This window comes from Miscanthus floridulus, chromosome 14, assembly GCF_019320115.1.
Source record: "Miscanthus floridulus cultivar M001 chromosome 14, ASM1932011v1, whole genome shotgun sequence".
Classification (NCBI taxonomy): domain Eukaryota; kingdom Viridiplantae; phylum Streptophyta; class Magnoliopsida; order Poales; family Poaceae; genus Miscanthus; species Miscanthus floridulus.
In genome coordinates, this window is record NC_089593.1 from 90,387,807 (window position 1) to 90,412,276 (window position 24,470).

General features: G+C 44.5%; 1 protein-coding gene and 1 long non-coding RNA gene across 2 annotated transcripts; one reads left to right on the top strand and one right to left on the bottom strand.

Annotated features, from left to right (window-relative positions):
* Nucleotides 1-891: 891 nt before the first annotated feature.
* LOC136505737 (uncharacterized) lies at nt 892-6,200 on the top strand. Its single transcript, XR_010771289.1, has 4 exons — nt 892-1,366; nt 1,453-1,786; nt 5,169-5,530; nt 5,627-6,200. It is a non-coding gene; the product is annotated as an uncharacterized lncRNA (long non-coding RNA).
* A 3,265-nt stretch (nt 6,201-9,465) lies between these two features.
* LOC136503969 (uncharacterized) lies at nt 9,466-23,703 on the bottom strand. Its single transcript, XM_066498874.1, has 5 exons — nt 23,355-23,703; nt 22,661-22,921; nt 20,862-20,907; nt 10,543-10,612; nt 9,466-9,567 (listed from the first exon to the last, which is right to left on the bottom strand). The coding sequence occupies exons 1-5, from the start codon at nt 23,701-23,703 to the stop codon at nt 9,466-9,468; spliced, it is 828 nt and encodes a 275-aa protein (XP_066354971.1).
* Between the last annotated feature and the right edge of the window lie 767 nt (nt 23,704-24,470).

Consider the following 24,470-nt stretch of genomic DNA (forward strand, 5'->3'; position numbering starts at 1 on the left):
GTGTAGTGATCATCGTGTTAGGAATGCCCAATCAAGGAATTACACTGGCGGAAATCGAGAGAGATTGGTATCCTAGAGCTTGTCGATGTTCTTCCTTAGTAAGAAACCGGCCTTGTCTCTAGCAGAGGTGGGTTTTGATCTGTCTGGCTATCTTCCTGTCAGAAGTCTAGTCTCCTTTGCCCTTTTTCTTATTCCTCTCTTCTATCGGCGAGCCGTGCCTCCCCTTATATTCTGAGGAGGACATGGTGTACAAGTCGGCTCGGCTCTAGTATATGGTTTATGTACCTGGTGCAGAGTCCTCTGCTGCATCGTTGCTGGACGCGGCTGTGTCATGTATGGAGGAGACAACAGTGCCGCAACTGCCTCTTGACGTCACTGCTACCATTCTAGTACTTGACCATCAAGAACTGTCTGCGGAGAGGCCTCCCCCAGGTGAGCCTCCTCGATGCTTCATTGACTAGCAAGGAGCCCCCGCCTGGAGGGGCTGATAAGTGGGCCCTAGAGCACTTCGCCCCAAGAGTTGGTGAGTTCCCTTGTCCTTGTGTCACGCTGGTTGCGTGACCCTGATGAGAGAGTGGCAGACAGGGCCTTGCGCCCTTTGAACACTACAAGAAATACCCTTATACATGACGGTTCACCAGTGACCTTCTGAGAAATCATCATAGAATGTTGTAATTTGTGACGGATTATTTCTAAGGTAAGGTGCTAAATCTATGACGACTTGTTAACATATCGTCATGGTTTGACGTCAACAGATCCACCGCACACTCTGTGTCTAAATTTTCGTCGCTCCGCGCCATTCAGTTTCGCACACCTGCGCGGCAGTAGACCTCAAAATCATCCCTGCCTGTAAAAATTTCTCAATCTTATCCTCTCCTCCCACCACATCTCCCTTATCGTCTAGTTCTCCCACGCACGAACAGGAGGATTTCAGGCGGCGGCGCATCCACGCAGGCTCGATGCTCCCGGCTCCCTAATCCCAAATCTCGCGTCTTCGTTCTTCAGCCCAGGCGAGCGACGACGGCAGGGGGCGGCGCTCCACACCCGATGAGATGAGGCAGGGCGGGTGATCAAGACGTGGCCGGCGGACATGCGGGGGCAGCAGGGGCCTGCTACGGCCCTGGGGCTCCTTGTGGCTGCCGAATCTGCAGGGCAGCGGCGGCCTGCTACGGCCCTGGGGCCCCTTGTGACTGCCGGATCTATAGGGCGGCGGCGGCCGATGGTTGCTGCATCCAACTACTAGGGCCTGGCGCGGTCGACCGAGGGTGACCAGGAGGGTCCGCCGTGGAGCGCCCAATGGCCAGCACGGCAACGGCATCGACACAGCGCCCGAGTGCCGGCGTGCAGTCCACCAGGACAACCAACGGTTAGGGATTTGATTTCCCTATTAACAATTCAGATCCTCCCCAACTGTACTCCTCTGCCTGTTATTGATTTTACTGCTTGATTTAGGGGAGTAGATGATTGGAGGCAAGAAGGATGCAAGCTGCCTGGGCTTCAACATTTGTATCCTAACCAATGTTGGTGCACATTAGGATCTGCTTTGTTTTCATTATTTGCAGATATTTTTTCTTGTGGATTTGAGGAATAGCATGAAGACTGCAACATCATTTGCTCCTGCATAGACATTTATCTCTTGCATCTCTGAACAAGCGTTAATTTTGTTTGATTACTGAACTGTGCAAACAAATATTAAAGTCAATATTTCATCTTTAAGTTCATAGTTTGTGCGATTTGCTTATTTGCAGATGAGTGGACAAACCATTCCGCTTTCAAGCTACACTTGGTATGTCTCCAGTTTTTCTATAATGATGCAATCTGACTGAAAGTTATTTGCAATTTAATTTAATTTCTAGAAACTTAGGTTTTTAGTTTGAGGCAACCATAGTTATTAAGGCGGTAAGGCGAGGTGCGGCGCCCGACCCCCTTCCAGACGCCTAGGTGTTTAAGGCGCGAGGCGAGGCGACGCCTTACTAACGTCTTAATATATAATACCACTAGAAATCAGAAGCAAATCATACCATATAATATCATAATAAATAGAGCTGCTACAGTAACATGACATAACATAAAGTAGCAAACTAGCAAACTTGAAATCTCTCATCTCTCAATAGGAGCAAATTAGACTCTAGTGACATAACATAACTTAATTACTAGTGCTGCTAGTCCATAGCAGCCATAGATAGCAAGCAACCAGCGGAGCAGAGAAGGAGCAGAGCAGAGGAAGATGTAGAGCAGAGGAAGGAGGGAGAAAAGGACGCACCGAAGGCAAGGGGCAGATCAGGTGGGGATTGGGGACGACCTCTTCTCTTCCCCTCTCTCCTCTGTTTCCCTCTCACTCTCCGGACGGCGGACGGAGCAGTCGCGACAGGGCGGGAATCGCGGACGGGGCGGGAGTCGCGGACGAGCTGAGTCGTGCGGATGGGGCGGAGTCGCGTGGGGCAGCCGCCTGCGGCGGCGCCGGCACCGAATTTCAGGTGCTCCACCGCCCTCTTCTCTCTTCCTCTCTCCTTCCTTTCCCTCTCCCTCTCTCTCTCTCACTCTCTCGGACGGAGCAGAGTCGCGCGGACGGGCGGCCTCGCGCGGCTGGGACGGACTTGCGCGGGGCAGTCGCCTGCGCCGCCGCCGCCGGATTTGAGGTGCGTCGCCGCCCTCTCCTCTCTTCCTCTCTCCTTCCTTTCCCTCTCCTCTCTCGCTCTCTCAGACGCGATGGGGATTGGGAGCTTTGGCGGGAGGTGTAGGCGCGGTGCTGATGCTTTTCCCGCACGAGGGCGTCGCGCCATTCTTTTCCCGCCCGCTCGAGCGCGCGGCGCCGCTCTTTCCCCGCACCTTTTACGTCCGCGGCGTCCGCCTCAGCGAGGACGACGACTAGGCGACGCCTTCGACCGCAAGGCGACGCCATACGTCGGGACGGTGCGGCGACAGCGACGCCGCGCTTGAAAATCTGCCCGGACGACTAGTCGTCGGCTAGGCGACGCCTTAAAAACTATGGAGGCAACCATCCTTTGCTAAAATTAATTTCTGATGTCATTATATAGGATTGTAAGTTCTACCAAAATTACCATGGTTTGTTCTGCTGGTTGTGTGCAGTTCAGCCTAATCGACTGACACTGACATAGCCATAGCACTGGGTTGGGTCTTGTTTCTATCTATGTGTTGTTCTAAATTGACACTGACATATCTCTTACATGGTTTGCTGATCAAAACGTCTTTCTTTGATGAAGTAATAATGTGAATAGAGTACTTCTATCTCTGCCCAGCAATCCAACGGAAGTGCTCGCATGTTTTAGAGTACTGGTTTCAAATCTTCTTTATAAATAGATGGCAATTTTTAGAATCCTTGCTCAAAACAAGCCCTGGGCAGCAACTATGGGCGTGCTCAGGCTTGTCCTAAGTCCTTCCAGAGGGTGCGCGTGAAGCGTACCCAATGGGTATAGCCCCTGAACCCCCGGGCGATCTATGAGATCGGTAGAGGGGTTCGTCGGTCAGCTTATTCTTCCCCGAAGAATTGACATACCCCTATGTTAGACTCTCATCACCTACCCACCACAACCCCCCTGGTAACGTACCCTACTGCTAAGCGTGTGCTGTCAAGAGAGTCAACATGGGACATAGTAGTGACAGGCCCATGCCCACTGCACCATGGTGTCATTCCTTTGAATCACCCTAATTTTAGAAGATGTTCATATAGTACAAGGGTTTGTGGAGCCTTTTGGTGAAAGCTATGCCCGACATATCGATGCTATTGATGGTGATGCACAAGAGCGCTTCAAGCCTCGGTGTTGATATTTCTCCACCCCTGTTGATATTTCTTCATCCTGGCTACCGGTGGCGGTGGCGTCATCAACGTCGTGTCCTACTTATAGGCATCACTATCGGGTTCTACATACTCAGATTCCTACAATCTTCTGCAAGGCCCATTCACTTACCCTTCCATATGGGCGCACACAGTTGTTTGCTAGATGGTGTCCACAGCCAGTGTCCTTGCCTCGATATCCTCTAGGATTCTTGATTGCATCATCTCACTATATCCCACGTTAGTGAGACTATGATCCCATCTCTAAGACCTCCTCACTCTCCAATCATAGGTCCTCCCTACCTTGAGGCTTCATCCCCTCTAAAGGTATTGGTGTAGGATGATTGGATCCTGGATGTTCCTCAAAGGATGTATATCACGGCTATCATATTTCAACCCAGACTCTTTGCCTTATAGTCGCATGTGGAATGAAGTTCATCGTAGTTTGGTTGCTTGGTGGTGCATTGCTCAGCCATCAACGACCTACCCCCACCGTGGGAGCTTATGCCTTGACCTTGTAGGTCTATTGTACCCCATGTGTATGTTATTGTGGTTGTTCCTCCATGTATGTTGTTGTCTCCTTACTTGCTCTGTATCTCGGGGTTCATGACCCAGCCTTGTAACTACCATTATTACCGGTTATGCTGGCATATGTGGTTATGAAAATTCAGGTAGGGATATATCATCCCCTGATCTCCTAAACAATATATATATACAGAATGAAACAATTAATATAGGAGTTTTGTTTTGTTTATATAGTGGCAATATTTCTTACTGTTAGTTTGGTTCATGAAAAAAAATAAAATTCATGAGTGCAAAAATGTATTCCTTTCATGATAGAGTAAAGATGACACAATTAATATATGGGTTTGGTTTTGTTTATATAGTACTAGCCACGCAAGTGTACAGATCACCTAGTGGCTATATTTCTTGATATTAGGTTGGTTTAGAAAAAAAAGGGTCAGGAGTCCAAAATACTTTTTATTACCAAAAAATTGACATTTTCTTTAAATTTCTCCATGGTGCTATTTTCACCACTGTTTTCACCACGTTCCTTTTTGAGCATCATTAGCATTTAAGCAAGTTCAGGCTGCTCGCTCGAGCCCCATACATGGTCTGCAGTTGGCCTGCCCTCACGGCCAACTTTGATATTCTTCAAATGTATACTTGTGTTTTGACGCACATACCATACATGAAAGATGCATTCATGAGTTTCAAATAACTGTTTTAGTGGTTATACCTTGGAGATAATAAATGTTTCACATGGACTTTACAGATTTATTTGAGAAATTCTATACAACATTTGGTTGCTTTATTTGGAGGCAGTCGACGCGTGAATTCATGGCTGCTTGATCTGTTATGTGTTCACCAGGTCCCATCCGATCTATCTCAGGTGGGCTTAGAAGGGAACAGAATCTGTGGGTGACTGGATGGTAGGCCGGACTGACAATGGTGGCAGGTGTGTGGGCGTCGTGGGTGAGCAACAATGGCACAGCAGGACGGGCACTGGTGGAACAAAGTTAGGTAGGGCAAAGGTGGTGGAGTCATGGTGATGCCTGGCGAAACTGGGTTAGTAGGGGGGATGGGGTTGGATATATGCGAATCCAATAGCATTGAGCTGCCAGAATCAGGTAGCTAGGCAGGCAGGGCAGGGGTGTTTCCCAGAGACGCCAAGAATGACCAGAGGTAGAAGAAGACCAGAAAAGCCACCGAGCATTCAATCTTCATTCAATGGTAAGAAAAGAATTTGAGTGTGCAAACAGGTTAAAAACACTCGATTGTGGGGTACCCTGATTTACTGATTTTGTGTGAGTTTTGCTTCTTCATCAGGGTTGCGGTTCATGTATTGCCACTTTGATTGCCATGCATGTTGTGTGGGGAATAATGGACACCAACAGTACGTATCACATAATCAACTCATCAATCAAAAATCACATGCGGTATGTAACACACTACTTTTGAGTGTCATCAATAATGACAGGCAATTAAGGATGCCCATCACTTACTCTTATTAAGATGTCCATCACATTTTGTTTGTCAAAGTGTGCCCATAGATTATGCCATGTCACTATATATTCATGTCTCCTATACAAATCTAGCCTCCCTTCATCATTCCAGACAACTGTCACCACAAACTACAAGAAAAAGGGTATTGACGACATGATATGTGGTTGTTAAAAATTATTAACAAACACAAAAATATGGTTTCCCATGGTCGTTAAAGGGTCCATCACTAGTGGCCAGTGGCGAGCAAGAAATGCCAGGTCTGAGTCCTCTGGGCCTAGAACCAGCAATCCCGCCCTAAATTCGGAACCGCCGGGGCCGGCGGGAGCAGCGTGCTATGGGCATATGGGCACGGCGGCTGGTGGGCGAATTGAGCTGATGTGTGAGTAGCATTTTTCTCGCTGAACCTTAAATCCTTCCTATTTTGATCACTTATCTCTTAATAAATGGAATTGTAGCTGTTACATATTTCCAATCTTATGAAATTGTTCCTCTGGTTGACATCTAACCTATGATCTAAGTTCCTAGTCCACAGCAACGAATCAATAAAGAAAGAAAATCTAAGGTTTAATTGGTTAAAGAAATGAGAAAATTGGTGTTGTAGTATAATATCATACAAAACCGTTCTCCTTCAATATATTTGTAGCTGCAGCTAGTGTTGTTTACTGTAGTCAATCACCCATATTGATATTAATATCATGCTGGTTTGTGTTCTAGCGCTGGCATCTTGGATAAATATTGTAGTGTGCATTTATATTAACATTGCACATATTCATCATGCTTTCAGGTACTATTGGTCCCCTACCAGAACACAACTGAGATCAAGGAATGCAGTGGAGAAACACCGGGTATTTTCTAGTAGCTCGGAATTTGTCGCAGCCAGCACTACCGGAGGCGGCTTCTTTGCCGAGTGCCTGAGGCACTCGGCAAAGGCCGATATACACTCGGCAAAGCCTTTGCCGATTGTTACACTCAGCAAAGGGCGCTCGGTAAACAGTTTATCGGCAAAGACCTCTTTGCCGAGTGCACTTTATCGGACACTCGGCAAAGGCTTTGCTGAGTGCCAATCCGACACTCGGCAAAGAAAAGTGGCCGTGACGGCGAGCGCCACCGTGACGGCGGCTTTGCCGAGTGTCAAGGTCAAGCACTCGGCAAAGGTGCCCGCTTTGCCGAGCGTCGTTGACTTAGACACTCGGCAAAGGTGGCCACTGTGCCGAGTGCCGCCGACAAGACACTCGGCAAACAGGCGACCTTTGCCGAGTGCCTGGCCCGTGGCACTCGGCAAATCTGTGATGTTTGCCGAGTGCAAGCATGTTCCCAGGTAGTTCCCAGGTAGTCACTTTGCCGAGTGTCATGGCCATTGCACTCAGCAAAGTGACTGAAAACAACCTTTTTATTTGTTTTTTACATCCCATCCAAACAAACAGAAGATATATATAACAAACATCACCAACATCACATATATATCATCAACAGCACATATATATCACCAACACCACATATATATCACAAACGTCACATATATATTACAAACGTCACATATCTCACAATATATCACAAATAAGTTCACAAGTAATCCAAGTGCTCCATCATCTTCAACCACAATTGCAAATAGAAGTACAATTAACAACCACAAGTATCATCACTGATTTGGTGAAGGATTCGCTGAAGCATGAGGATCGTTCGATGCCGCCGATTGATTCTGCACAAAGAAGACGATATTGCATGTGTGAGACAAGATAAATATATACCATACATGAATAAAACTTTCATACTCTACTAGGTTTGACCGTAAGCATGAACATACAAACTAAAACATTTATACTCACAGGAGTAGAATAGTGAGGAGGTGGAGGTGGAGGTGGAGCGAATAGCGAAGGTGGCGGAACTACACCCGTAGCGGCGCTAAAACTTTGCATGTACTGAAGAATCTTCCGCCATCCTCCAGCCTCCCGCTCCACCCTCTCCATCTTTGCCTGCATCTGCTCCTGTATCCTCCTCTCTTGTTCCAGCTAGGGCCTACAATATATTCACCCCAATGTTACAATAATGCAAAGGAAAGGTATGAAAAAACCAATGAACGACGAATAAATCAGGAATAACCTCGAGTGCCTCCACCCGGTGGTGTGAAGTGTCCTGCCGAGGTCGTATGGCGGGGCTCCTGCTCGTGCTGCTTGCTCGAATCTAGGAGAGACTAGGAGTAGCGGCCGAGTCGATTGCGCCGTCGCCAATCCAGTACCACCCCATGCTTCTTGCCTCCTCCCACCCTCATGACGACTTCTCCATCAAGGTCCTCAGTGCTCGGATCGTACTATGGCCCATGGACCTCCCTTGCCATCGATGTGTACTCACTGAGGCGGTTGTGGACGGTCGCATTGCTAGTACGCCTCGGGCCCATCCTCCGGGTTGTAGTCGACATCGGACATCGCCTTGCCCTTGTAGGCCATAGCAAATGCCTTGAAGATGGAGCAAGGCTGAGCCACCATGTGACGCCGACTGCGAGAAAAACAAGCAAGATGATTAGAAATCATGCAGAATTGAGCGTTAGAATAAATAAATGAATTCGCGTACCCATATTTCTACGTATCCGCTAAGGCTGCGGCTGCCTTTATGGTGTGCTACACCTGGCATCATCAAATGCCGCTCCCGGCACAAGTTGTGCGTCTCCTCCCACTCGCGTGAGCACCACTTGTCCACCATCTGTTCCCAGCACTGGGGATGCGCGGCGCACCAATAAGGAATCATCTACAGGCCATCAAGTACATGACATATCAGAAGATGAAATTAAGTCTACTTAATCTCAAAAGGAATCAGTATTAATGTTCTGTATTTACCTGCAGGTACTGGTCCTGGGTCAGCGTCATGCTCCTTGCGTCCCTTTTGGTGACCTTCGTTCCAAGGACAGTCCCGTGGTAAGTTACGACGGCTGGATGCGTGCCTCGTAATGCATGTCCACGATGAGTTTTTTGCAGCATTTGGTAGCCACCGCATCCGCCCTGGCCTCATGTCCGTCCTGGCATCTAAAGAAATCCTGCATACAAACACGATATATCCATTCATTATTTCAAGAATGTCCAATGAATGCAGATGTATTGAGCAATGTAGTGCGAGGAGGACTTACCCACAGCTCTTGCTTCACCCGCTCCAGCCTTGTTGTTGAATACCCTGTGGGCCCAATCTGCAGCATTAGGGGGCGGCGGCGTAGTGGTCAAATGAGTAGGTCCGGCCCCATCACTCCGGCGTACTCAACCAGGCCAGGGAAGTGCTCCTTGCACAGAAGACCGAGGATGCCATTGAACTTGGCGTGTGTGAGCACCTCCAGTCGCCATAATCGTCCAGTTCCTGCCCAAGTGATTAAGAAAAATTATTAGTTTCTATTTTGATTTTCAACATATCATATAAAGTAGTGATAACATCTAAAGTTACTTACTTTTCCCCTCGGGATCGAATCAGCAGGGCGTCTCTCACGAGGTATCGGTCGCTGAGGGAGGCTCACGGACCTCGCAAGTAGACGCTCGACGAACTAGAGGAAGCGGAACCCCCTGCTATCGCCTCCTCCTCCTCGTCCTCCTACGCGTCCTCCTGTGCCTCCTTGGCGTCCTCCTGGGGCACCTGCTCCTCCTCCTCCTCCTCACGCGAATGGGGCGGCAGGCGACGGCTCCCTCCTATGGTTGCTCCTCCTCCTCTCCCCCAGTGCAGTGGTGCTTGTCCTTCGGTACAAGGACGTTAGCTTCCTCATCCCACCGCCCACCATCTTTGTTAATCACCTGCAATTAAAAAGAGTAAACCAATAAGCACAGATAACATAAGTACTTAGAAAGAGATGCAAAATAAACAAAACGTAATTACAAAATAAAATAGTATTACATGTATTAGAAATAATCTTCATGATCGGGATTAGCTGCATCATAAGTCTCATCATCACTATCAATCATGTCGAAACAATCAACACTATCCAAATGAGCAATGTTGCCATTGTCATTGTCTAAATGTAATCGCTCAAGCATTTTGCACCTCATCTCCAGCGTCCTCTTCAATAACCATTTCATTGTCTACTTCTATTCCTATCGCTTCGATTAAGTCTATCTCAAACCTCCCTTCTAGTCCCTCTTCTTGAAAGAACTCTCTGTCATATGTGTTTGGGTCTAAGTTGTAATCTTCATCGTTGGGACAGGCACTTTACCGGTGTGGCGATACCCTGTGCACAATATCCCAACCTTAAGATGCCTTTTGGTTTAACACGGCATATGGGAGATAATAAACTTGCGTGGCCTGTTAGGCCACAATATAGACATCGTCTCCTGGTAAGACGGAATCCTATCGAATTTCGACTAGACCAAGATTACAATATGTCCGTCTCATTACTTCAGGATCAAACCAATGGCATTTTGAATATGACGGGGGTTAAAAGGTTGGAACCATGAAACTTGAGTTCATGATATTTCTTCAATTCTTCCATAATACTCGACTCATCAACACCGGGCGTAAAAACTCCGAAACTTGTGGTTCTTCGATTGGGCCGACTCTGCTCGTAGCTTGTTGTGCGAAAGCGATATCCATTCACGTCATAGCCGGAAAATGACCTGACCCTATAGGCAAAGCCATAGGCAACCTGTCTCAACTCGGCACGCATAGACGCATCACTCTGGCCCTGCAAGCTCAAGCAGGATACATCGTTATATTATTCGCACGTACGAGTAACTTAGAATGTCAAACTAAGTACGAGCTAAATTGGATGGTACCTTCCGTTTAAACCAAGAAATGTAATTGGGGTCGCCGAGGTACTCCGGCTCCGCTCCAACAGGCTCTTCTCTGAAAAAAAAGAAACATAAAACTGTCAATACAAAATTTTGGCAGCACCTCCCCTACACGGTGAGGTTTCCAAAACCTGCAAGAAAACCAATGGCACGATGGCCGACATGCACATATATATGAACCGCACGATGGCCGGCATGCACAAGATTATGTAAGGAACACCTAGCAACGTAATCAGGATAAGCAAGGATCAGGGATTACAACTTCAGGATCTATATCCCATTACTAATATATTCCTATGCTATAGTAATTTATGAGAAAACATCAATCCATGCATCAACAATCCATCCATGCTAAACCTCAGATTATGCAACTATTGCACCATAACCAGCGTCCACGAAGACACCCTAACCAGGACATCTTAATCTATTCATGCATCCACTCCATAGGCGGAGACGGCCTAGGGCCTCCACCACTGCAGGAAATGGCGACTGAGGATGGCCAGATGCGGGTTCCGCCGCTGCCTCTGTGGGGACCGCGCCGCACCTGCCGGCGGCCGTTGTTGCGGTGCCCGCTGTAGGAGCGCGCGAGGGCGAAGGTGCACGTTGCTTCGGCGGGCCCCCTCCTTCTCTCCTCCTTCTTCCTCCTCTCCTCCTCTCCCTCTCCTCCTCCTCTTCTTCTCCTCCTCCTCCCGGCGGCGCGGCAACGGGGGGGGGCGAAGCGCGGGCTGCGTGGCGCGCAGGAGACTCGGGGGCGGCGGCGGCGCTGGTGCGTGCTTATGTGCGTGTGTGCGGTGTGGTGCGGGCTGGCCCAGCCGGCGGGGTTAAATCCCCCCTTTGACGAGTGCCCCCGATCTGGCACTCGGCAAAGTTTTTTTTTAATTCTTTGCCGAGTGCCACCTGGCTTGGCATTCGGCAAAGAGGGTTTTTTTAAAAAAAATTCTTTGCCGAGTGCCCCCGATCTGGCAATCAGCAAAGTATTTTTTAATTTTTTAAAATTCTTTGCCGAATTACCAACCAGGCTGGCACTCCGACAAAGAGGGGTTTTTTGAAAATTATTAAAAATCTTTGCCGAGTGCCAGCCGTCCTGACACTCGGCAAAGAGGCTCCTTTGTCGAGTGCCATTTTTTGACACTCGGCAAACCATATTTTTTTCACTTTTGACCCTCCAAACTTTTTCTGCAGTCCTCGTACAATACCTGGTACTCCATGTTCCAATGTGGCATATTTGTCGGACTTTTTCTATATTTCTTAATTTATTTCATTTAATTGAATTTTCTTGGATAATTCAATTATAACTGCTAGTCATTCGTATAATGAAAAAAATGAATGAAAAATGATATCATTTTATTTAGATATAATGTAGGCCTATCCATGGAACAGACCACCAATTTCGAACATCTTGTTCACGAAACATGACCACGAACCTTGCGGGTCAAGTTGTTTTTAAATTCTATAAAAAGCAAACGAAGTCGAAAATCAGAAACTTGTCAAGATGTCAAGATATCATATGTGGAGGCTGTGATAAAAATTGAGGAGGTTTTACATAAGTTTGTCACGTACGATGCTTACCACCTCTTCGGAGATTTTTCGGGTTTGCATGCTTGCAATGCACATACGTGACAACTTGCTGCGAAACCCTTCTTAATTTTTTATCACACCTCCACATATGATATCATGACATTTTGACAAGTTTCATGATTTTGGACTTCGTTTGCTTTTTATAGAATTTTAAAACAACTTGACCGCAAGTTCGTGGTTATGTTTCGTGAACAAGATGTTCGAAATTGGTGGTCTGTTCCTGGATACGGCCTCACATTATACTAAATAACATTAATATTATTTTTCCATTATTTTTTCATTATTCGAATGACTAGCAGTATAATTTGAATTATCCAAGAAAATTCAATTAAATGAAATAAATTAAAGAAATATAGAAAAGTCCAAGAAATGTACCACATTGGAACATGGAGTTCTAGGTATTGTATGAGGACTAGCTGAAAAAAGTTTGAGAGGTTAAAATAAACAAAAATAAATGGTTTTGCCGAGTGTCAAAAAATGACACTCGACCAACGGAGCCTCTTTGCCGAGTGTCAGGATAAGACACTCGGCAAAAGGATAACGGCGCCCTGCCGGCCGTTAACGGAGGCGGCCCTTGCCGAGATAGTGTTCTGGTTTGCCCGTTAGCCAGTGCCGAGCCGTCCTGACACTCGGCAAACCACCTCTTTGCCAAGTGTTTATTGTTTGCCTGATGTGCTCGACACTCGGCAAACCACCTCGTTGTCCGAGTTGCCAGTTGTTTGCCGAGTTACTTTCCTCTCTGGCACTCGGCAAACAGCCTCTTTGCCGAGTGCCCGATAAAAAGCACTCGGCAAAGTCTGGGACACTCGGCAAAGAAGCCATCTCCGGTAGTGAGGATGGCCGGCGGCGAGTAAGAAACGTCGGGTCCAAGTCCGCCGGGCCTGGATCCGACCACCTCGCCCTCAAACTGGCGCCGCAGAGGCCGGCAGGCGGCGTGCTACGGGCGTACGGTGGCGGTGTGGCCATGGGCGCTGGCCACGTTGTGCGACGTGGACGCCAACATGTGGTGGTGTATGACCAAAATGATAGTTCGTGGTCGGCATCACTAGTGCGTGCTCGGCAACATTAGTGAGTGGTCAGACATCTTCGTGCTGAAGATCTAGTGGGCTAATACCGGTTGCTCCCGAAGCGGCACACTTGGAACTGTCTAGGCAAATACCGGCATGTTCTGCCTTAAATTACTGATAAACTTTCTCTCCTTGTCAATTGCAGGTCAAATTGACTGGCACGTCCTTGGGAGGAATTCGTAGGGTCGACTGGTCCTGCGTTGAAGCCAGGCGGATCTCCAGCCTTGCTTCATCAAGCAGATCCTTCTGGCTTGCTGTGTGCCCGGTGCATCGACACGTTTTTGCGCTGACAAGGGTATTACACACGCTAAGCCTGTCTCTTCCCCGTCCTTTGTTTTGTGAACCGATCGACCTTTGTGCCAGAAGGTTTCTTCATGTAACTACAATAATATTTCAAATAATATGTTTAGATGTGAAAAGCACTGTTGGCTAACTCAAGTAATATATACTTATTCTGGATGAGGTTTTAGGAGAACTTAATCCTCACATATAGTAAGAACTTTGTAAATAACCTACTATACTATCAAGTGAAATCTATCGATGAAACAAGCCTATTAGGATAATTATATAGCCTGACTCAATTGTTTGTACCACCAGTTGTAGTACCCATGTACATGGCTATATACATGAAAGGCACCCCATCGTGGGATTGTGGTCATTCTCCCAACACTTTTCTACGTGGTATCACGAGTTCAGGCCTAGCTAGGTCCCCTCGACAAACAACCCCACCAAAACCATAGACGCACCGCTCTCCTAGCTACTCGCCCGTTAGCCACGGTTTGGCTCGGTGACGCTGCCTCCTGCTCACAACACCCCTGTTGATGGTGATTAACTCACCATTCCATACCATCAACTATATGCTGAAATTGGAGAAATATTTGACATCCATCATAGTCATAGGACTTAATTCTAATTATTTCCAAAAGTTTTGGTGTAGTTGTGAATATATGAATACATGGGCTAGGATGAACGTATAGGGGGTCGCTCGACCCCACCTGTCAGCCTGCTACCTTACACTTGCCTACAAATGCCCCCTCTACTCCATGGACCTATAAATACACATTAATGGTGCCACTCTTCACCATAGAAAAAAAGGAGAAGCCCACATACAAAGCAAAGTCATGTCACTCTAGTCTTAGAAAATAGGGGGAGAGAGAGAGAGGGAAAGCTTAGAGAGGAGCCAAGGTGTCGGCATCCTCTTCCATTTGTACATCGGCGAACGTAGCTCTTGTTCAAGTAACATCCAGGATTTTCTTTGGTAACTCTAATATCTCTTATTGATTAAGTATTGATTCATATCATTCACTACCGGAGATCGGCTTTTTGCCGAGTGCCAGGTGGTTTGCCGAGTGTTATTTTTCGGGCACTCGGCAAAGACTCCTTTGCCGAGTGTTTTTTTGACACTCGGCAAAGATTCTCTTTGCCGAGTGTTTTTTTTGACACTCGGCAAAGAGCCTCTTTGCCGAGTGTTTTTTTTTGACACTCGGCAAAGAAAATTTCAAAGCACATTTTCAAGCAGTAAATTAATTCAAATGAAAAAGTTTTCAACTACAAAGTTGTATAACTCATCAAGATGTATAATGTTTGTTTTGTTCTTTTCTTCATACGACAAAGTGAAAATAAATTTGTTCACAAATCTAACATATCTGTCTCGTAGTTTATGAAACAACAAGAGAGATATATAAGATTTGTGAACAATGTTAGAACGACCATGTCGGATGAACAGATGACCAAACAACTAAAATAAACTTTGTAGATCTCGAAAAGTTATGAAACTTTGTAATTGGCAACTTTTTGATTTGAAAACATCTTGTCATGCAAAACTGCGTTTGAATTTCAAAATTTTAAAATTCAAATTTTGTAAACGACCTCGGATGGAAAAACTTCCTAAACTAAAAGTGTAGATCTCGAAAAGTTATGAAACTTTGTAGTTTACAACCTTTTGATTTGAAAACATCTTGTCATGCAAAACTGTGTTTGAATTTCAAAATTTTAAAATTTAAATTTTGTAAACGACCTCGGATGGAAAAACTTCCTAAACTAAAAGTGTAGATCTCGAAAAGTTATGAAACTTTGTAGTCTACAACCTTTTGATTTGAAAACATCTTGTCATGCAAAACTGTGTTTGAATTTCAAAATTTTAAAATTCAAATTTTGTAAATGACCTTGGATGGAAAAACTTCCTAAACTAAAAGTGTAGATCTCGAAAAGTTATGAAACTTTGTAGTTTACAACTTTTTTATTTGAATTCGTTTAGGGCCTCAAACATGCAATTTACACTCGGTTTAGTATAATATATTGGGAACTAAAACAGAATCCGGACACTAAGTGAGAGTGTGGTGTAGTGGTAGAGGAGGTATGTGCACAGCGGGAGGTCTCGGGTTCGAATCGCATCGGCCGCGTTGCCATGAAATTCACGCGAAAAATGTCGGAGATGGGTGGGCGCTGGCCGGTGTGGGCCTCCATCGATAAAAAAAAATTCATTTTTTTTGGTAAAAATTCCTATTTTTTCGGGGTTTTTTTTGGTTTGAACTTTGCCGAGTGTCGGGCACTCAGCAAAGGCTTTGCCGAGTGCCCGATAAAAGACACTCGGCAAAGTTGGCTTTGCCGTCACTGTTTTTGGCGAGTGCTGTTCGCCGAGTGTTACACTCGGCGAACCATTTGCCGAGTGTTTTTTACCATTTGCCGAGTGTTTCGGGCACTCGGCAAACTCAAGGAGTCCGGTAGTGATTGTTGTTTACGGGTGCATTGCTCTTGTAGAGTGCTCTTATCAGTTTGTCGGGATGCGATTAGAGTAGTAAGTTTTTAGCATAAACATGGTGTTAGGGCTATAGCTTACCTGTGTCTGCGGCCTACCCCACAGATTGTTGTGGTAGCTACCTGGTGACAATCCTGTGTAGCTTATGTATTCCTGGTGCGGCAGGGAAATCTAGATGCCATAATTCATTGTATTAAAACTTAATTAAATTAAATAGTTTATAAAACAATTAAATATATTAAAGAAAGAGTGTGTGTAAGCTGGGCATCATAGGACAGAGCATGATTTTAGCAAAAAAATGAAACTAGTTTCCTATTTTTTCAAGGTAAATCAAACATTCTTTGGATTTTCTAAGAGAAAACAAAATTTAATGATTTTATTTGCATTATTTTCCATATAAAAATATTTGGATAAACTTTTGAAATTGATTTTTAGGAATTTTGGATTTTTTAAAAAGTATTTCTAGTTCGATTTACCTCCGTGAACATTTAAAACTACTCTGATTTACCTCTCTTTGATATGACGTCATGTCAGCAAAACCACCATCAAAACCATCTAGGGTGCAAAAAGCAAACGATTTTAAAAGTTGAGATGGTAAAAAAAACCAGTTTTGAAAATGGCTGAGGTAAATCGGATGACCGAAAAAGTTTAGGTGGCTGGCCGGGTCGAAAAGTCTTTTTCCTTGATGATATGGTGGTGTCATTATTATCCTGCACCCAAAAAATTGGGCACCTAGAATTCTATTTAGTGGACTGGTGTGAACTGAATCACCAATGTTCTTGCTTAAGGACAATATGACTTCAATGTCATATTTTGTTGAGGCATTATAGAACCTGCCGGTTTTTCCTTCGGCTTGCATGGCTACAACTCGTACACACGTGGAAATATCGAGAGAGAAGCATAGAAAAAAGTGGGTGGCTGGCAAACGGAGTTTATGGATATTCAAATTTAGAAAAGAAAAGCACAGTATTAGTTGGTGCAATTGCAGTATATACCTACCCTATGTGGCACTGGGACATGCAGCCAACAGTAACAATAACATTAATATTAGTACACATGCAAAATTATTTAGATCAGGTGGAGACTATCCTTCCTTAAGCATCAAAGTAATAATATGAGTCGTACCCACTTGTCAATTATTTTTTTGAGTGAATGTATATGAGTTTATGTATCTTACCCATAGGTCTTTATGTATATTTTTAAGGACAATATTCATCTTCTAAAGCATATGCAGCCAACACCCATATTTATGAATAATCACTCATGTCACCTCGAGGAATCCAGTAGGTTATTTCAGATAGGGGTACGTGTCAGTATGAATTTCACATTTTATTCATTCGTCCTACCGTTTTCTCAAATCTATCATCTTGAAGAAATTAATAATTATAATAATTTATTATAGCTTCGCGTGTGCCTGTGCTTTTTACCTCACCAGCACGGTTTAAGGTTTCGAGAACATGGGTGCATCCTTTGGCGCGCTGCTAGGGACGGATGTGCTGGTTGCTGCCTCAGCAACTTGCCACCAGTAGGATTCAGCCTCAGTCCACATACAAGTTTGGTGATAGCTAAGTTCCCGACCCTCTTATTCATAAGTGAGCTATACCGTGTTAGCTAGCCTAAACTTCGCTGCTATGGAGTACTATAATACCGCTACTATACACAACTACTATATTGACAATATGGGAAAATAAGGAGCAGATATATAGATCCGAGCTAATGAATAAATCTCATATAAGTTGGTGAAAACGTGAAGATCAGATCTTCATGTTTATGAGTGAGATGATGCGATGACAGCCGTGCAATGCCTCATGGCAGTTATTGTCAGTGTACCTAGGTTGCAGGGGATGGATGCAACAGGGGAATTAAATTTGGACTTTAAGGTTGCCTACAAGATGATAAACACCACTATTACTTTGTGCCATTTCTTGATTACATTTGCTTCTGGCCCTCAAGAAAATCTCCTAATTTCTGATCCCTCTGACATCAAATAAGTCCACCCAAACATTTAGTATCTGTTGCTAACTGTTAGCTGCTACAAATTAGCTCCAATTGAATGATCCAAACAAGTGGGCTAGTGCTAATATTGTCTTGGTTTGTCTAGGATTCTCTGCCTCTATACCTACCTAAGACTTGACCTCTCTACCTACCTAAGAAGATACACATCTAAATCAAAAGGAACAATTAACAATAAATACAATTAGTATAAAATACCTCACAAAAAGCACGAAAATCCATGAACAAACATGACAAAAGATTTGAAACTATCTACCTTTCAACATCAACTCGTTTATAATATGATCAACATGGATCGCATTGCACGGAATCCTCAAAATGCCACGCTGGCCATGCCCAAACTGATGTTGCCATCTCCAGCAGTGCCGCCATGCACAGCTCTCTTAGCATATGCACTGGAACCAAGATCTTTTGGCTCTGTCCAACATTTTCGCCATCGACCAGGATCATAGGAACAAACCGTTTTGGGACCTTCTGTGTGTCACCACCAGTGGAGATGGTGATGCACTTGGCACGTTGCTTCCTTGATCCCATGATGGCCATCTACTACTATGTTTTGATGTCAAAGAGTATATTTCTATGTTGCACTGACTATCAGGATGTCTGCCTCCATTTTGATCGTGAAATGTTTAAGAAGATACTAGATATATAATGAATGCACTAGGTCAACATATCGCTGCAACTGACACAAACCAAACTCAGATTTGTTCAGTTCTCCTGAGACATATGTGTCCATCTGCACTAGGCTTTCATCACTACCGGACACCCTCTGCAGGCACTCGGCAAAGCCCGAAATACACTCGGCAAAGGCTTTGCCGAGTGCCGCACTCGGCAAAAAATTAATCGGTAAAGAAGCCTTTGCCGAGTGCCGGAAAAGCACTCGGCAAAGCCCGAAATACACTCGGCAAAGGCTTTGCCGAGTGCCGCACTCGGCAAAAAATTAATCGGTAAAGAAGCCTTTGCCGAGTGCCGGAAAAGCACTCAGCAAATATTTACACTCGGCAAAATGAAGATGCAAAAAAAAAAAACACAAAAATAATAGCAAATTTCTTTTTTGGGGAGGCCGCCACTGGCCAGCGCCCGTTCGTCTCCATCGAAGTCGTTGTATTTTTTGCACAAAATTCGCGGCTAACGCGGCCGGCGGGATTCGAACTCATAACCTCTCCCTCGCGTGTCTACTGCTCTACCACTACACTACACTATCACTTGTGTCTAGATTATGTTATCTATCCTCATATATTATACTAAACCGAGAGTAAATTGCTTGTTTGAGGCCCTAAACAAATTCAAATAAAAAAGTGGTCAACTACAAAGTTTCATAATTTTTTGAGATCTACAATTTTCATTTAGGAAGATTTTCCATCTGAGGTCGTTTGAAAAATTCGAATTTCAAATTTGAGAGATTCAAACTTAGTTTTGCATGATAAGATGATTTCAAATCAAAAAGTTGTCAACTACATAGTTTCATAACTTTTGGAGATCTACAATTTTCATTTAGAAAGTTTTTCCATCTGAGGTCTTTTGAAAAATTCAAATTTTAAAATTTTCAAATTCAAACGTCGTTTTTGCATGACAAGATGATTTCAAATCAAAATGTTGCCAACTACAAAATTTCATAACTTCTCAAGATCTACAAAGTTTATTTTGGTCATTTGTTCATCCGACATAGTGGTAGTAACATTGTTCACAAATCTTATATATCTCTCTTCTACTTTCATGAAACTAATATGAGAGAGATGTAGATTTTATGAACAACGTTATTGTCGCTTTGTCAAATGAAGAAATGACCAAAATAAACTTTGTAGATCTTGAGAAGTTATACAACTTTGTAGTTGAAAAGTTTTTCATTTGAATTCATTTAGGGCCTAAAAATTGCTTTGAAAAAATGATTTGCCGAGGGCAAAAAAAAATGCACACAGCAAAATGCCTCTTTGCCGAGTGCCAGAAAAAAAGGCACTCGGCAAAATACATCTTTGCCGAGTGCCGAAAAAAAACACTCGGCAAAGTCATCTTTGTCGAGTGTTTTTTTTGCCGAGTGTATTTTATTTGGCACTCGGCAAAGACCGTCTTTGCCGAGTGCCCGATAAAATACACTCGGCAAAGCTTCTGGCGCTCGGCAAAGTGCATAAAAAAAAGCAATAACAAGCTAACTCCAAGTAACAAGCTAACTCCTACTGCAAGTACGTAGGAGTATGTGCATTGCTACGTCCCATGAACAATTTTGATCTTCATCCAAGACGGTACCAGCATTGCTTGTGAAGTTAGTTCTAATTATTAGTAAAGCTAAACTAACACCCACGCTGGTAACATCCATTTGAAAATGTATATGGATGGAAAAGGACAGGAACGACAAGTTATAACTGTGACTAATATATTCGTCTTGTGCTTGCTCAGGTGGCATATATATATCTAAATTTATCACACACTGTTAAAGGTTTCTTATTTAACAATCTCTCACTGTCAAGAAAAAGTCAGAAGTTCATACAATATTCTATATCAGATTAGTCTTGTGCTGTACATCATTCATTAACTAGTTGTTTTGATGGAAAAAAAAGGAAACTCGATCATGAGTCAAGACCGTCAAGGTTTAATACCATGAAGTCCTAATCAAGCAGGAAACTGGTCAACATATGTATGCATGTAGTGTGTAATCATCTTTTAACATTAACTAATGCACTGAATTGACAGCTCGAACAAGTACAGGCAGCTTAGCAGACTTAGTGCTAGTTTCACTGATTAAGATTCTGTACTCTCTTTCAAAAGCTTGAAATTATTTAGACCAAAACAATCAGCAAGTCAATATATTTGATATCAACTACCTAACATACTGTTCAAGTCAGTAAGACCACAAGATATATATAATTAAACCACTCCTTTGCTACAACTACCTTGTCCCAGGGCTGTATCCGAAATTTTGTAGACCTGGTTCAAAACCTAACATTAGGCGATACATAAACGTGCCAGTAACAGAAATATTTTTAATTATTCTGGCAACATAATTTAATATATTCGTACACAAAATTAAGAGTTACAATAGAAATTATTCATCCTATACAAGAGCAAATGTTGAAACACAAAACAGTACGTTGTTTAGCCAAATACATCATCCATCTAGTATTTCTTGAGATTAAATGTTCAATCACATAATCATATAATTAACCATCTACAAACATCAATTGCAAGTGTTATCATTTGCAATCCATTGTATTTTTAGGAGTAGACAAAATAAAACCCCTCTATCTCCTTTTCAAAAATAGAAGAAACAGAACAATTACATGCCTTAAACACTAAGAACAAATTTAACTAAAGATTTAACCATTTGCATATCAAGTTTGTCCTCAGCAAGAAAAATAAATCCTGCTGTATCCCAACCTTGATGCAAAGTTTTTAGTTACAGAACCTAAGTCTAGTGTCTTGAGTATCTTATGGTGTAAATATATCAAACAAGCGTTGTAGCACAACAAGAGTCTGGTTACATAAACAAAAAACATTTTCTAGAGGAGAGTGGATAGGGAATTGCTGAAACTTTTTCCAATAAAAAAATTGAGGTAGAGTATTAGATATTATTATAGGAGAAAAAACTAGGAGACCAGCCGCCCCTACAAAACGCAACACCGGGGACGGCTAGTGAGTGAGCCGCCCCTACAAATCGACCCATTTGTAGGGGCGGCTCGCATCACCAGCCGCCCCTACTGTGCCATTTATAGGGGCGGTTAGTCTCGTGGATCCCGAGCACGCCCACTGTAGGGCCGGCTCCATCCCTAGCCGTCTCTACAAAAAAATTGAGCCGTTGCTATAAATCTTTTTTTGTAGTAGTGATAGTAAATTTCCATGGCAAATTGATAGTTATTTGCTGCAATAATCTATTGTGATTGAACAGACAGAGAAAGGAAACATGATTGAGGAGGAAGGGTTAGATCAGTTAATCGGTTAAGACTATCTACTCCAATTTAACTTCGGCTAAGTACAAACTTATTAAGGACGCCCGTCCTAACTTTTGGGGGGTGCTGTTATTCCATTGCCCATCCTGAACATGCCGTTGTGCCTCACCACACCAGCCACAACACAACTTAACACAATCAATAAGCTAGCTATAGCTATCTGAACAGAAACAGATCGCTCTCATAATCTTGATCTCCCAATCGACATAAGCAATCCATGTTCCACAAACTGAAAACTTAGAGAAGATCAGAAAAAACAGAAAAACCAAATAATAAAATGAAAGAGACAACATTATGCAATAAAAATATCAGTGCCATGGACACAGAAACAGTCAATGGCGCAACGAATTAACAGGAAAAAAAAACTGCATCTGGAGGCAAAGGATTTGAGGCATCGATCGATCCTCACTTCTTGGCACATGCCACCACTTACTAGCAAGGATAAAATTCGGTTGCTTGCATTGTTGAACCGATTTAGAAACATACGGCATTTATATATTACTGTTGTTAACAGCTTTCTTTAAGCTACTAGGCTGAGCTCATCCAGTACTCGTCTGGATATCAGTTGCTCCGCGCAGCCGTCAAGCTAGACCTTTTCGTTCATGTCGGAGGTGGATCATCAGCTGCAATAACAAGGCACAATCAGATATATATATAAATGATCGCCTCCAGAGGTCAATTGGAATCAAGTATTGATTCCAAGATTATTGTACTGGAGAATGAAGAGAGTGAAAAATAGATGTTACATTGACGAGTCAGAGGAATAGCATCGTAGCTCCAAACAAAGCAGATCCTCGCAGCATCGCGGACAAGACTGTCAAAGCACTTCATGGTGGCCTTGTAATCATCCTCTTGTTCATCGCAGGTCCAGGCAGCATCACGTACAAGACTGTCAAAGCACTTCCTGGCGGCCTTGTAATCACTGTCCTGTTCATCGCTCCGCCGGTTGCTATCTGCAAAGCCGCTACTGCCTGGCAGCACCATGGCAGCTGCTGGTTTCTCCCAGTCTGGTGTTTTGTGAAGAACATGTAGCATGGTCGTCAGTAGAGGAGAAAACATTCACACTATGCAAACATCAAGAGATGTGCACTCGCCAACTTATGTATATAATTGCCTAGTAAATCGATTAGACAGCTAAACTCAAGCAGAAATGCAAAACATTTTCATGGATTGCCAATCCGAAATCGGAACAAAGAATTCAAGAAACTATAAATTAAAACAATAGGGCAAGTAACGCATAGTAGGCTAGTAGGGAACGTTAAGCATCCAGTTGCAGCTGACGGTGTGATAAGCTTCTCTAATTTCAATCCAGATCGGATCCTTCACAAACATTCGCAGCATGAAAAACACACAGAGATATGCAAGTTGGAGTGAGATCGGAGGAAGAGGAGGGAGATGTAGAGAACGAAGTGGATAGATCGGATCGCAGGGCAAGCATACCGTAGCACACCGGCGGCGTGCTTAGGGCGAGTGCCGGACAGGTGGGAAGCAGCGCGAGGGCGGTCCTGCTGGACGGCGCCGGAGAGAACTTCATCACGAGCATGTGCATTCTGGTCAGTATTAACAAGAGGACGTTCACGACGGAGTACTCGTCGTCGAGCAAGAAGTCACGGAAATGGACGGCGGTGACGCAGACGATGACGGCGATGACGACACAACCGAAATAGTCCACCCAGTCGAGGTCGCGTAACGGCGGCGGCGGCTCCGGCCGCCGTCCCCACCCTGCGTCCTGTACAGCAGGAACCCAGCGGCAGGCCTCCATCCACCGAGCTCGGGCCTCGGGCGCCATCGTCGATCTATCGATCCCGGACGAGGGATTGATGGGCGATGAGGGTGGTCTCGCCGGCGATGGTGGCAGGCCTGGTGGGTAGAGTGGAGGGGAAAGCGAGAGAGCCTAGGCTGTAGTGAGGGACTGCTAGTGATGAGGGTGGTTTATGCGGAGCGGAGAGCTAGCTGTGTGCGGGCGTGGAACGGACGGCGATGTCAGTTGTCAGTCGCTTTCCGGAATTTACTCGGCGGCCGACGTCTGGCCGGCGGTGGTCCCCGTCGGTCAAAACGCGGATCGTCTTGTCTTCACGTAGTCAGGCCCCGGCCGTAAAACATGCGAGAGCGGCGTGTGCCTGGACGCTGGGTGGGCCCCAGCCGAGAGAGGGGTTTACCTTTAACCGCCAATTCTGTTCAGAATAATACTACTGATGGTAGTGCACGCAATAAGCAAATGCGTACTTATTTATTAACAGAAAAAAAACATGGCTCACCGATCACCACCACAATAGTACCAGCAAAAAAAAGAACAATGTTAATTGTAGATTTAAAATTAACTCCTTTCATGATAGAGTATTATATATTGAAAACATTCATCACCGTGGTGTGATGAAGGGTTGGGAACTACCCAAACAAACACGCGATGCGTCGTGCCTTCAGATGCTTGCGCGACCCATCTGCGCCCCGCTGAAGTGGAAGAAGAGGAGCCGCCTGGGGCCAACGTTAGGGTTTCGGGAGGGGATTCATCACTGACGGCTATATAAGAGGGTTTGGGGGCAGTAGTCGTGACAC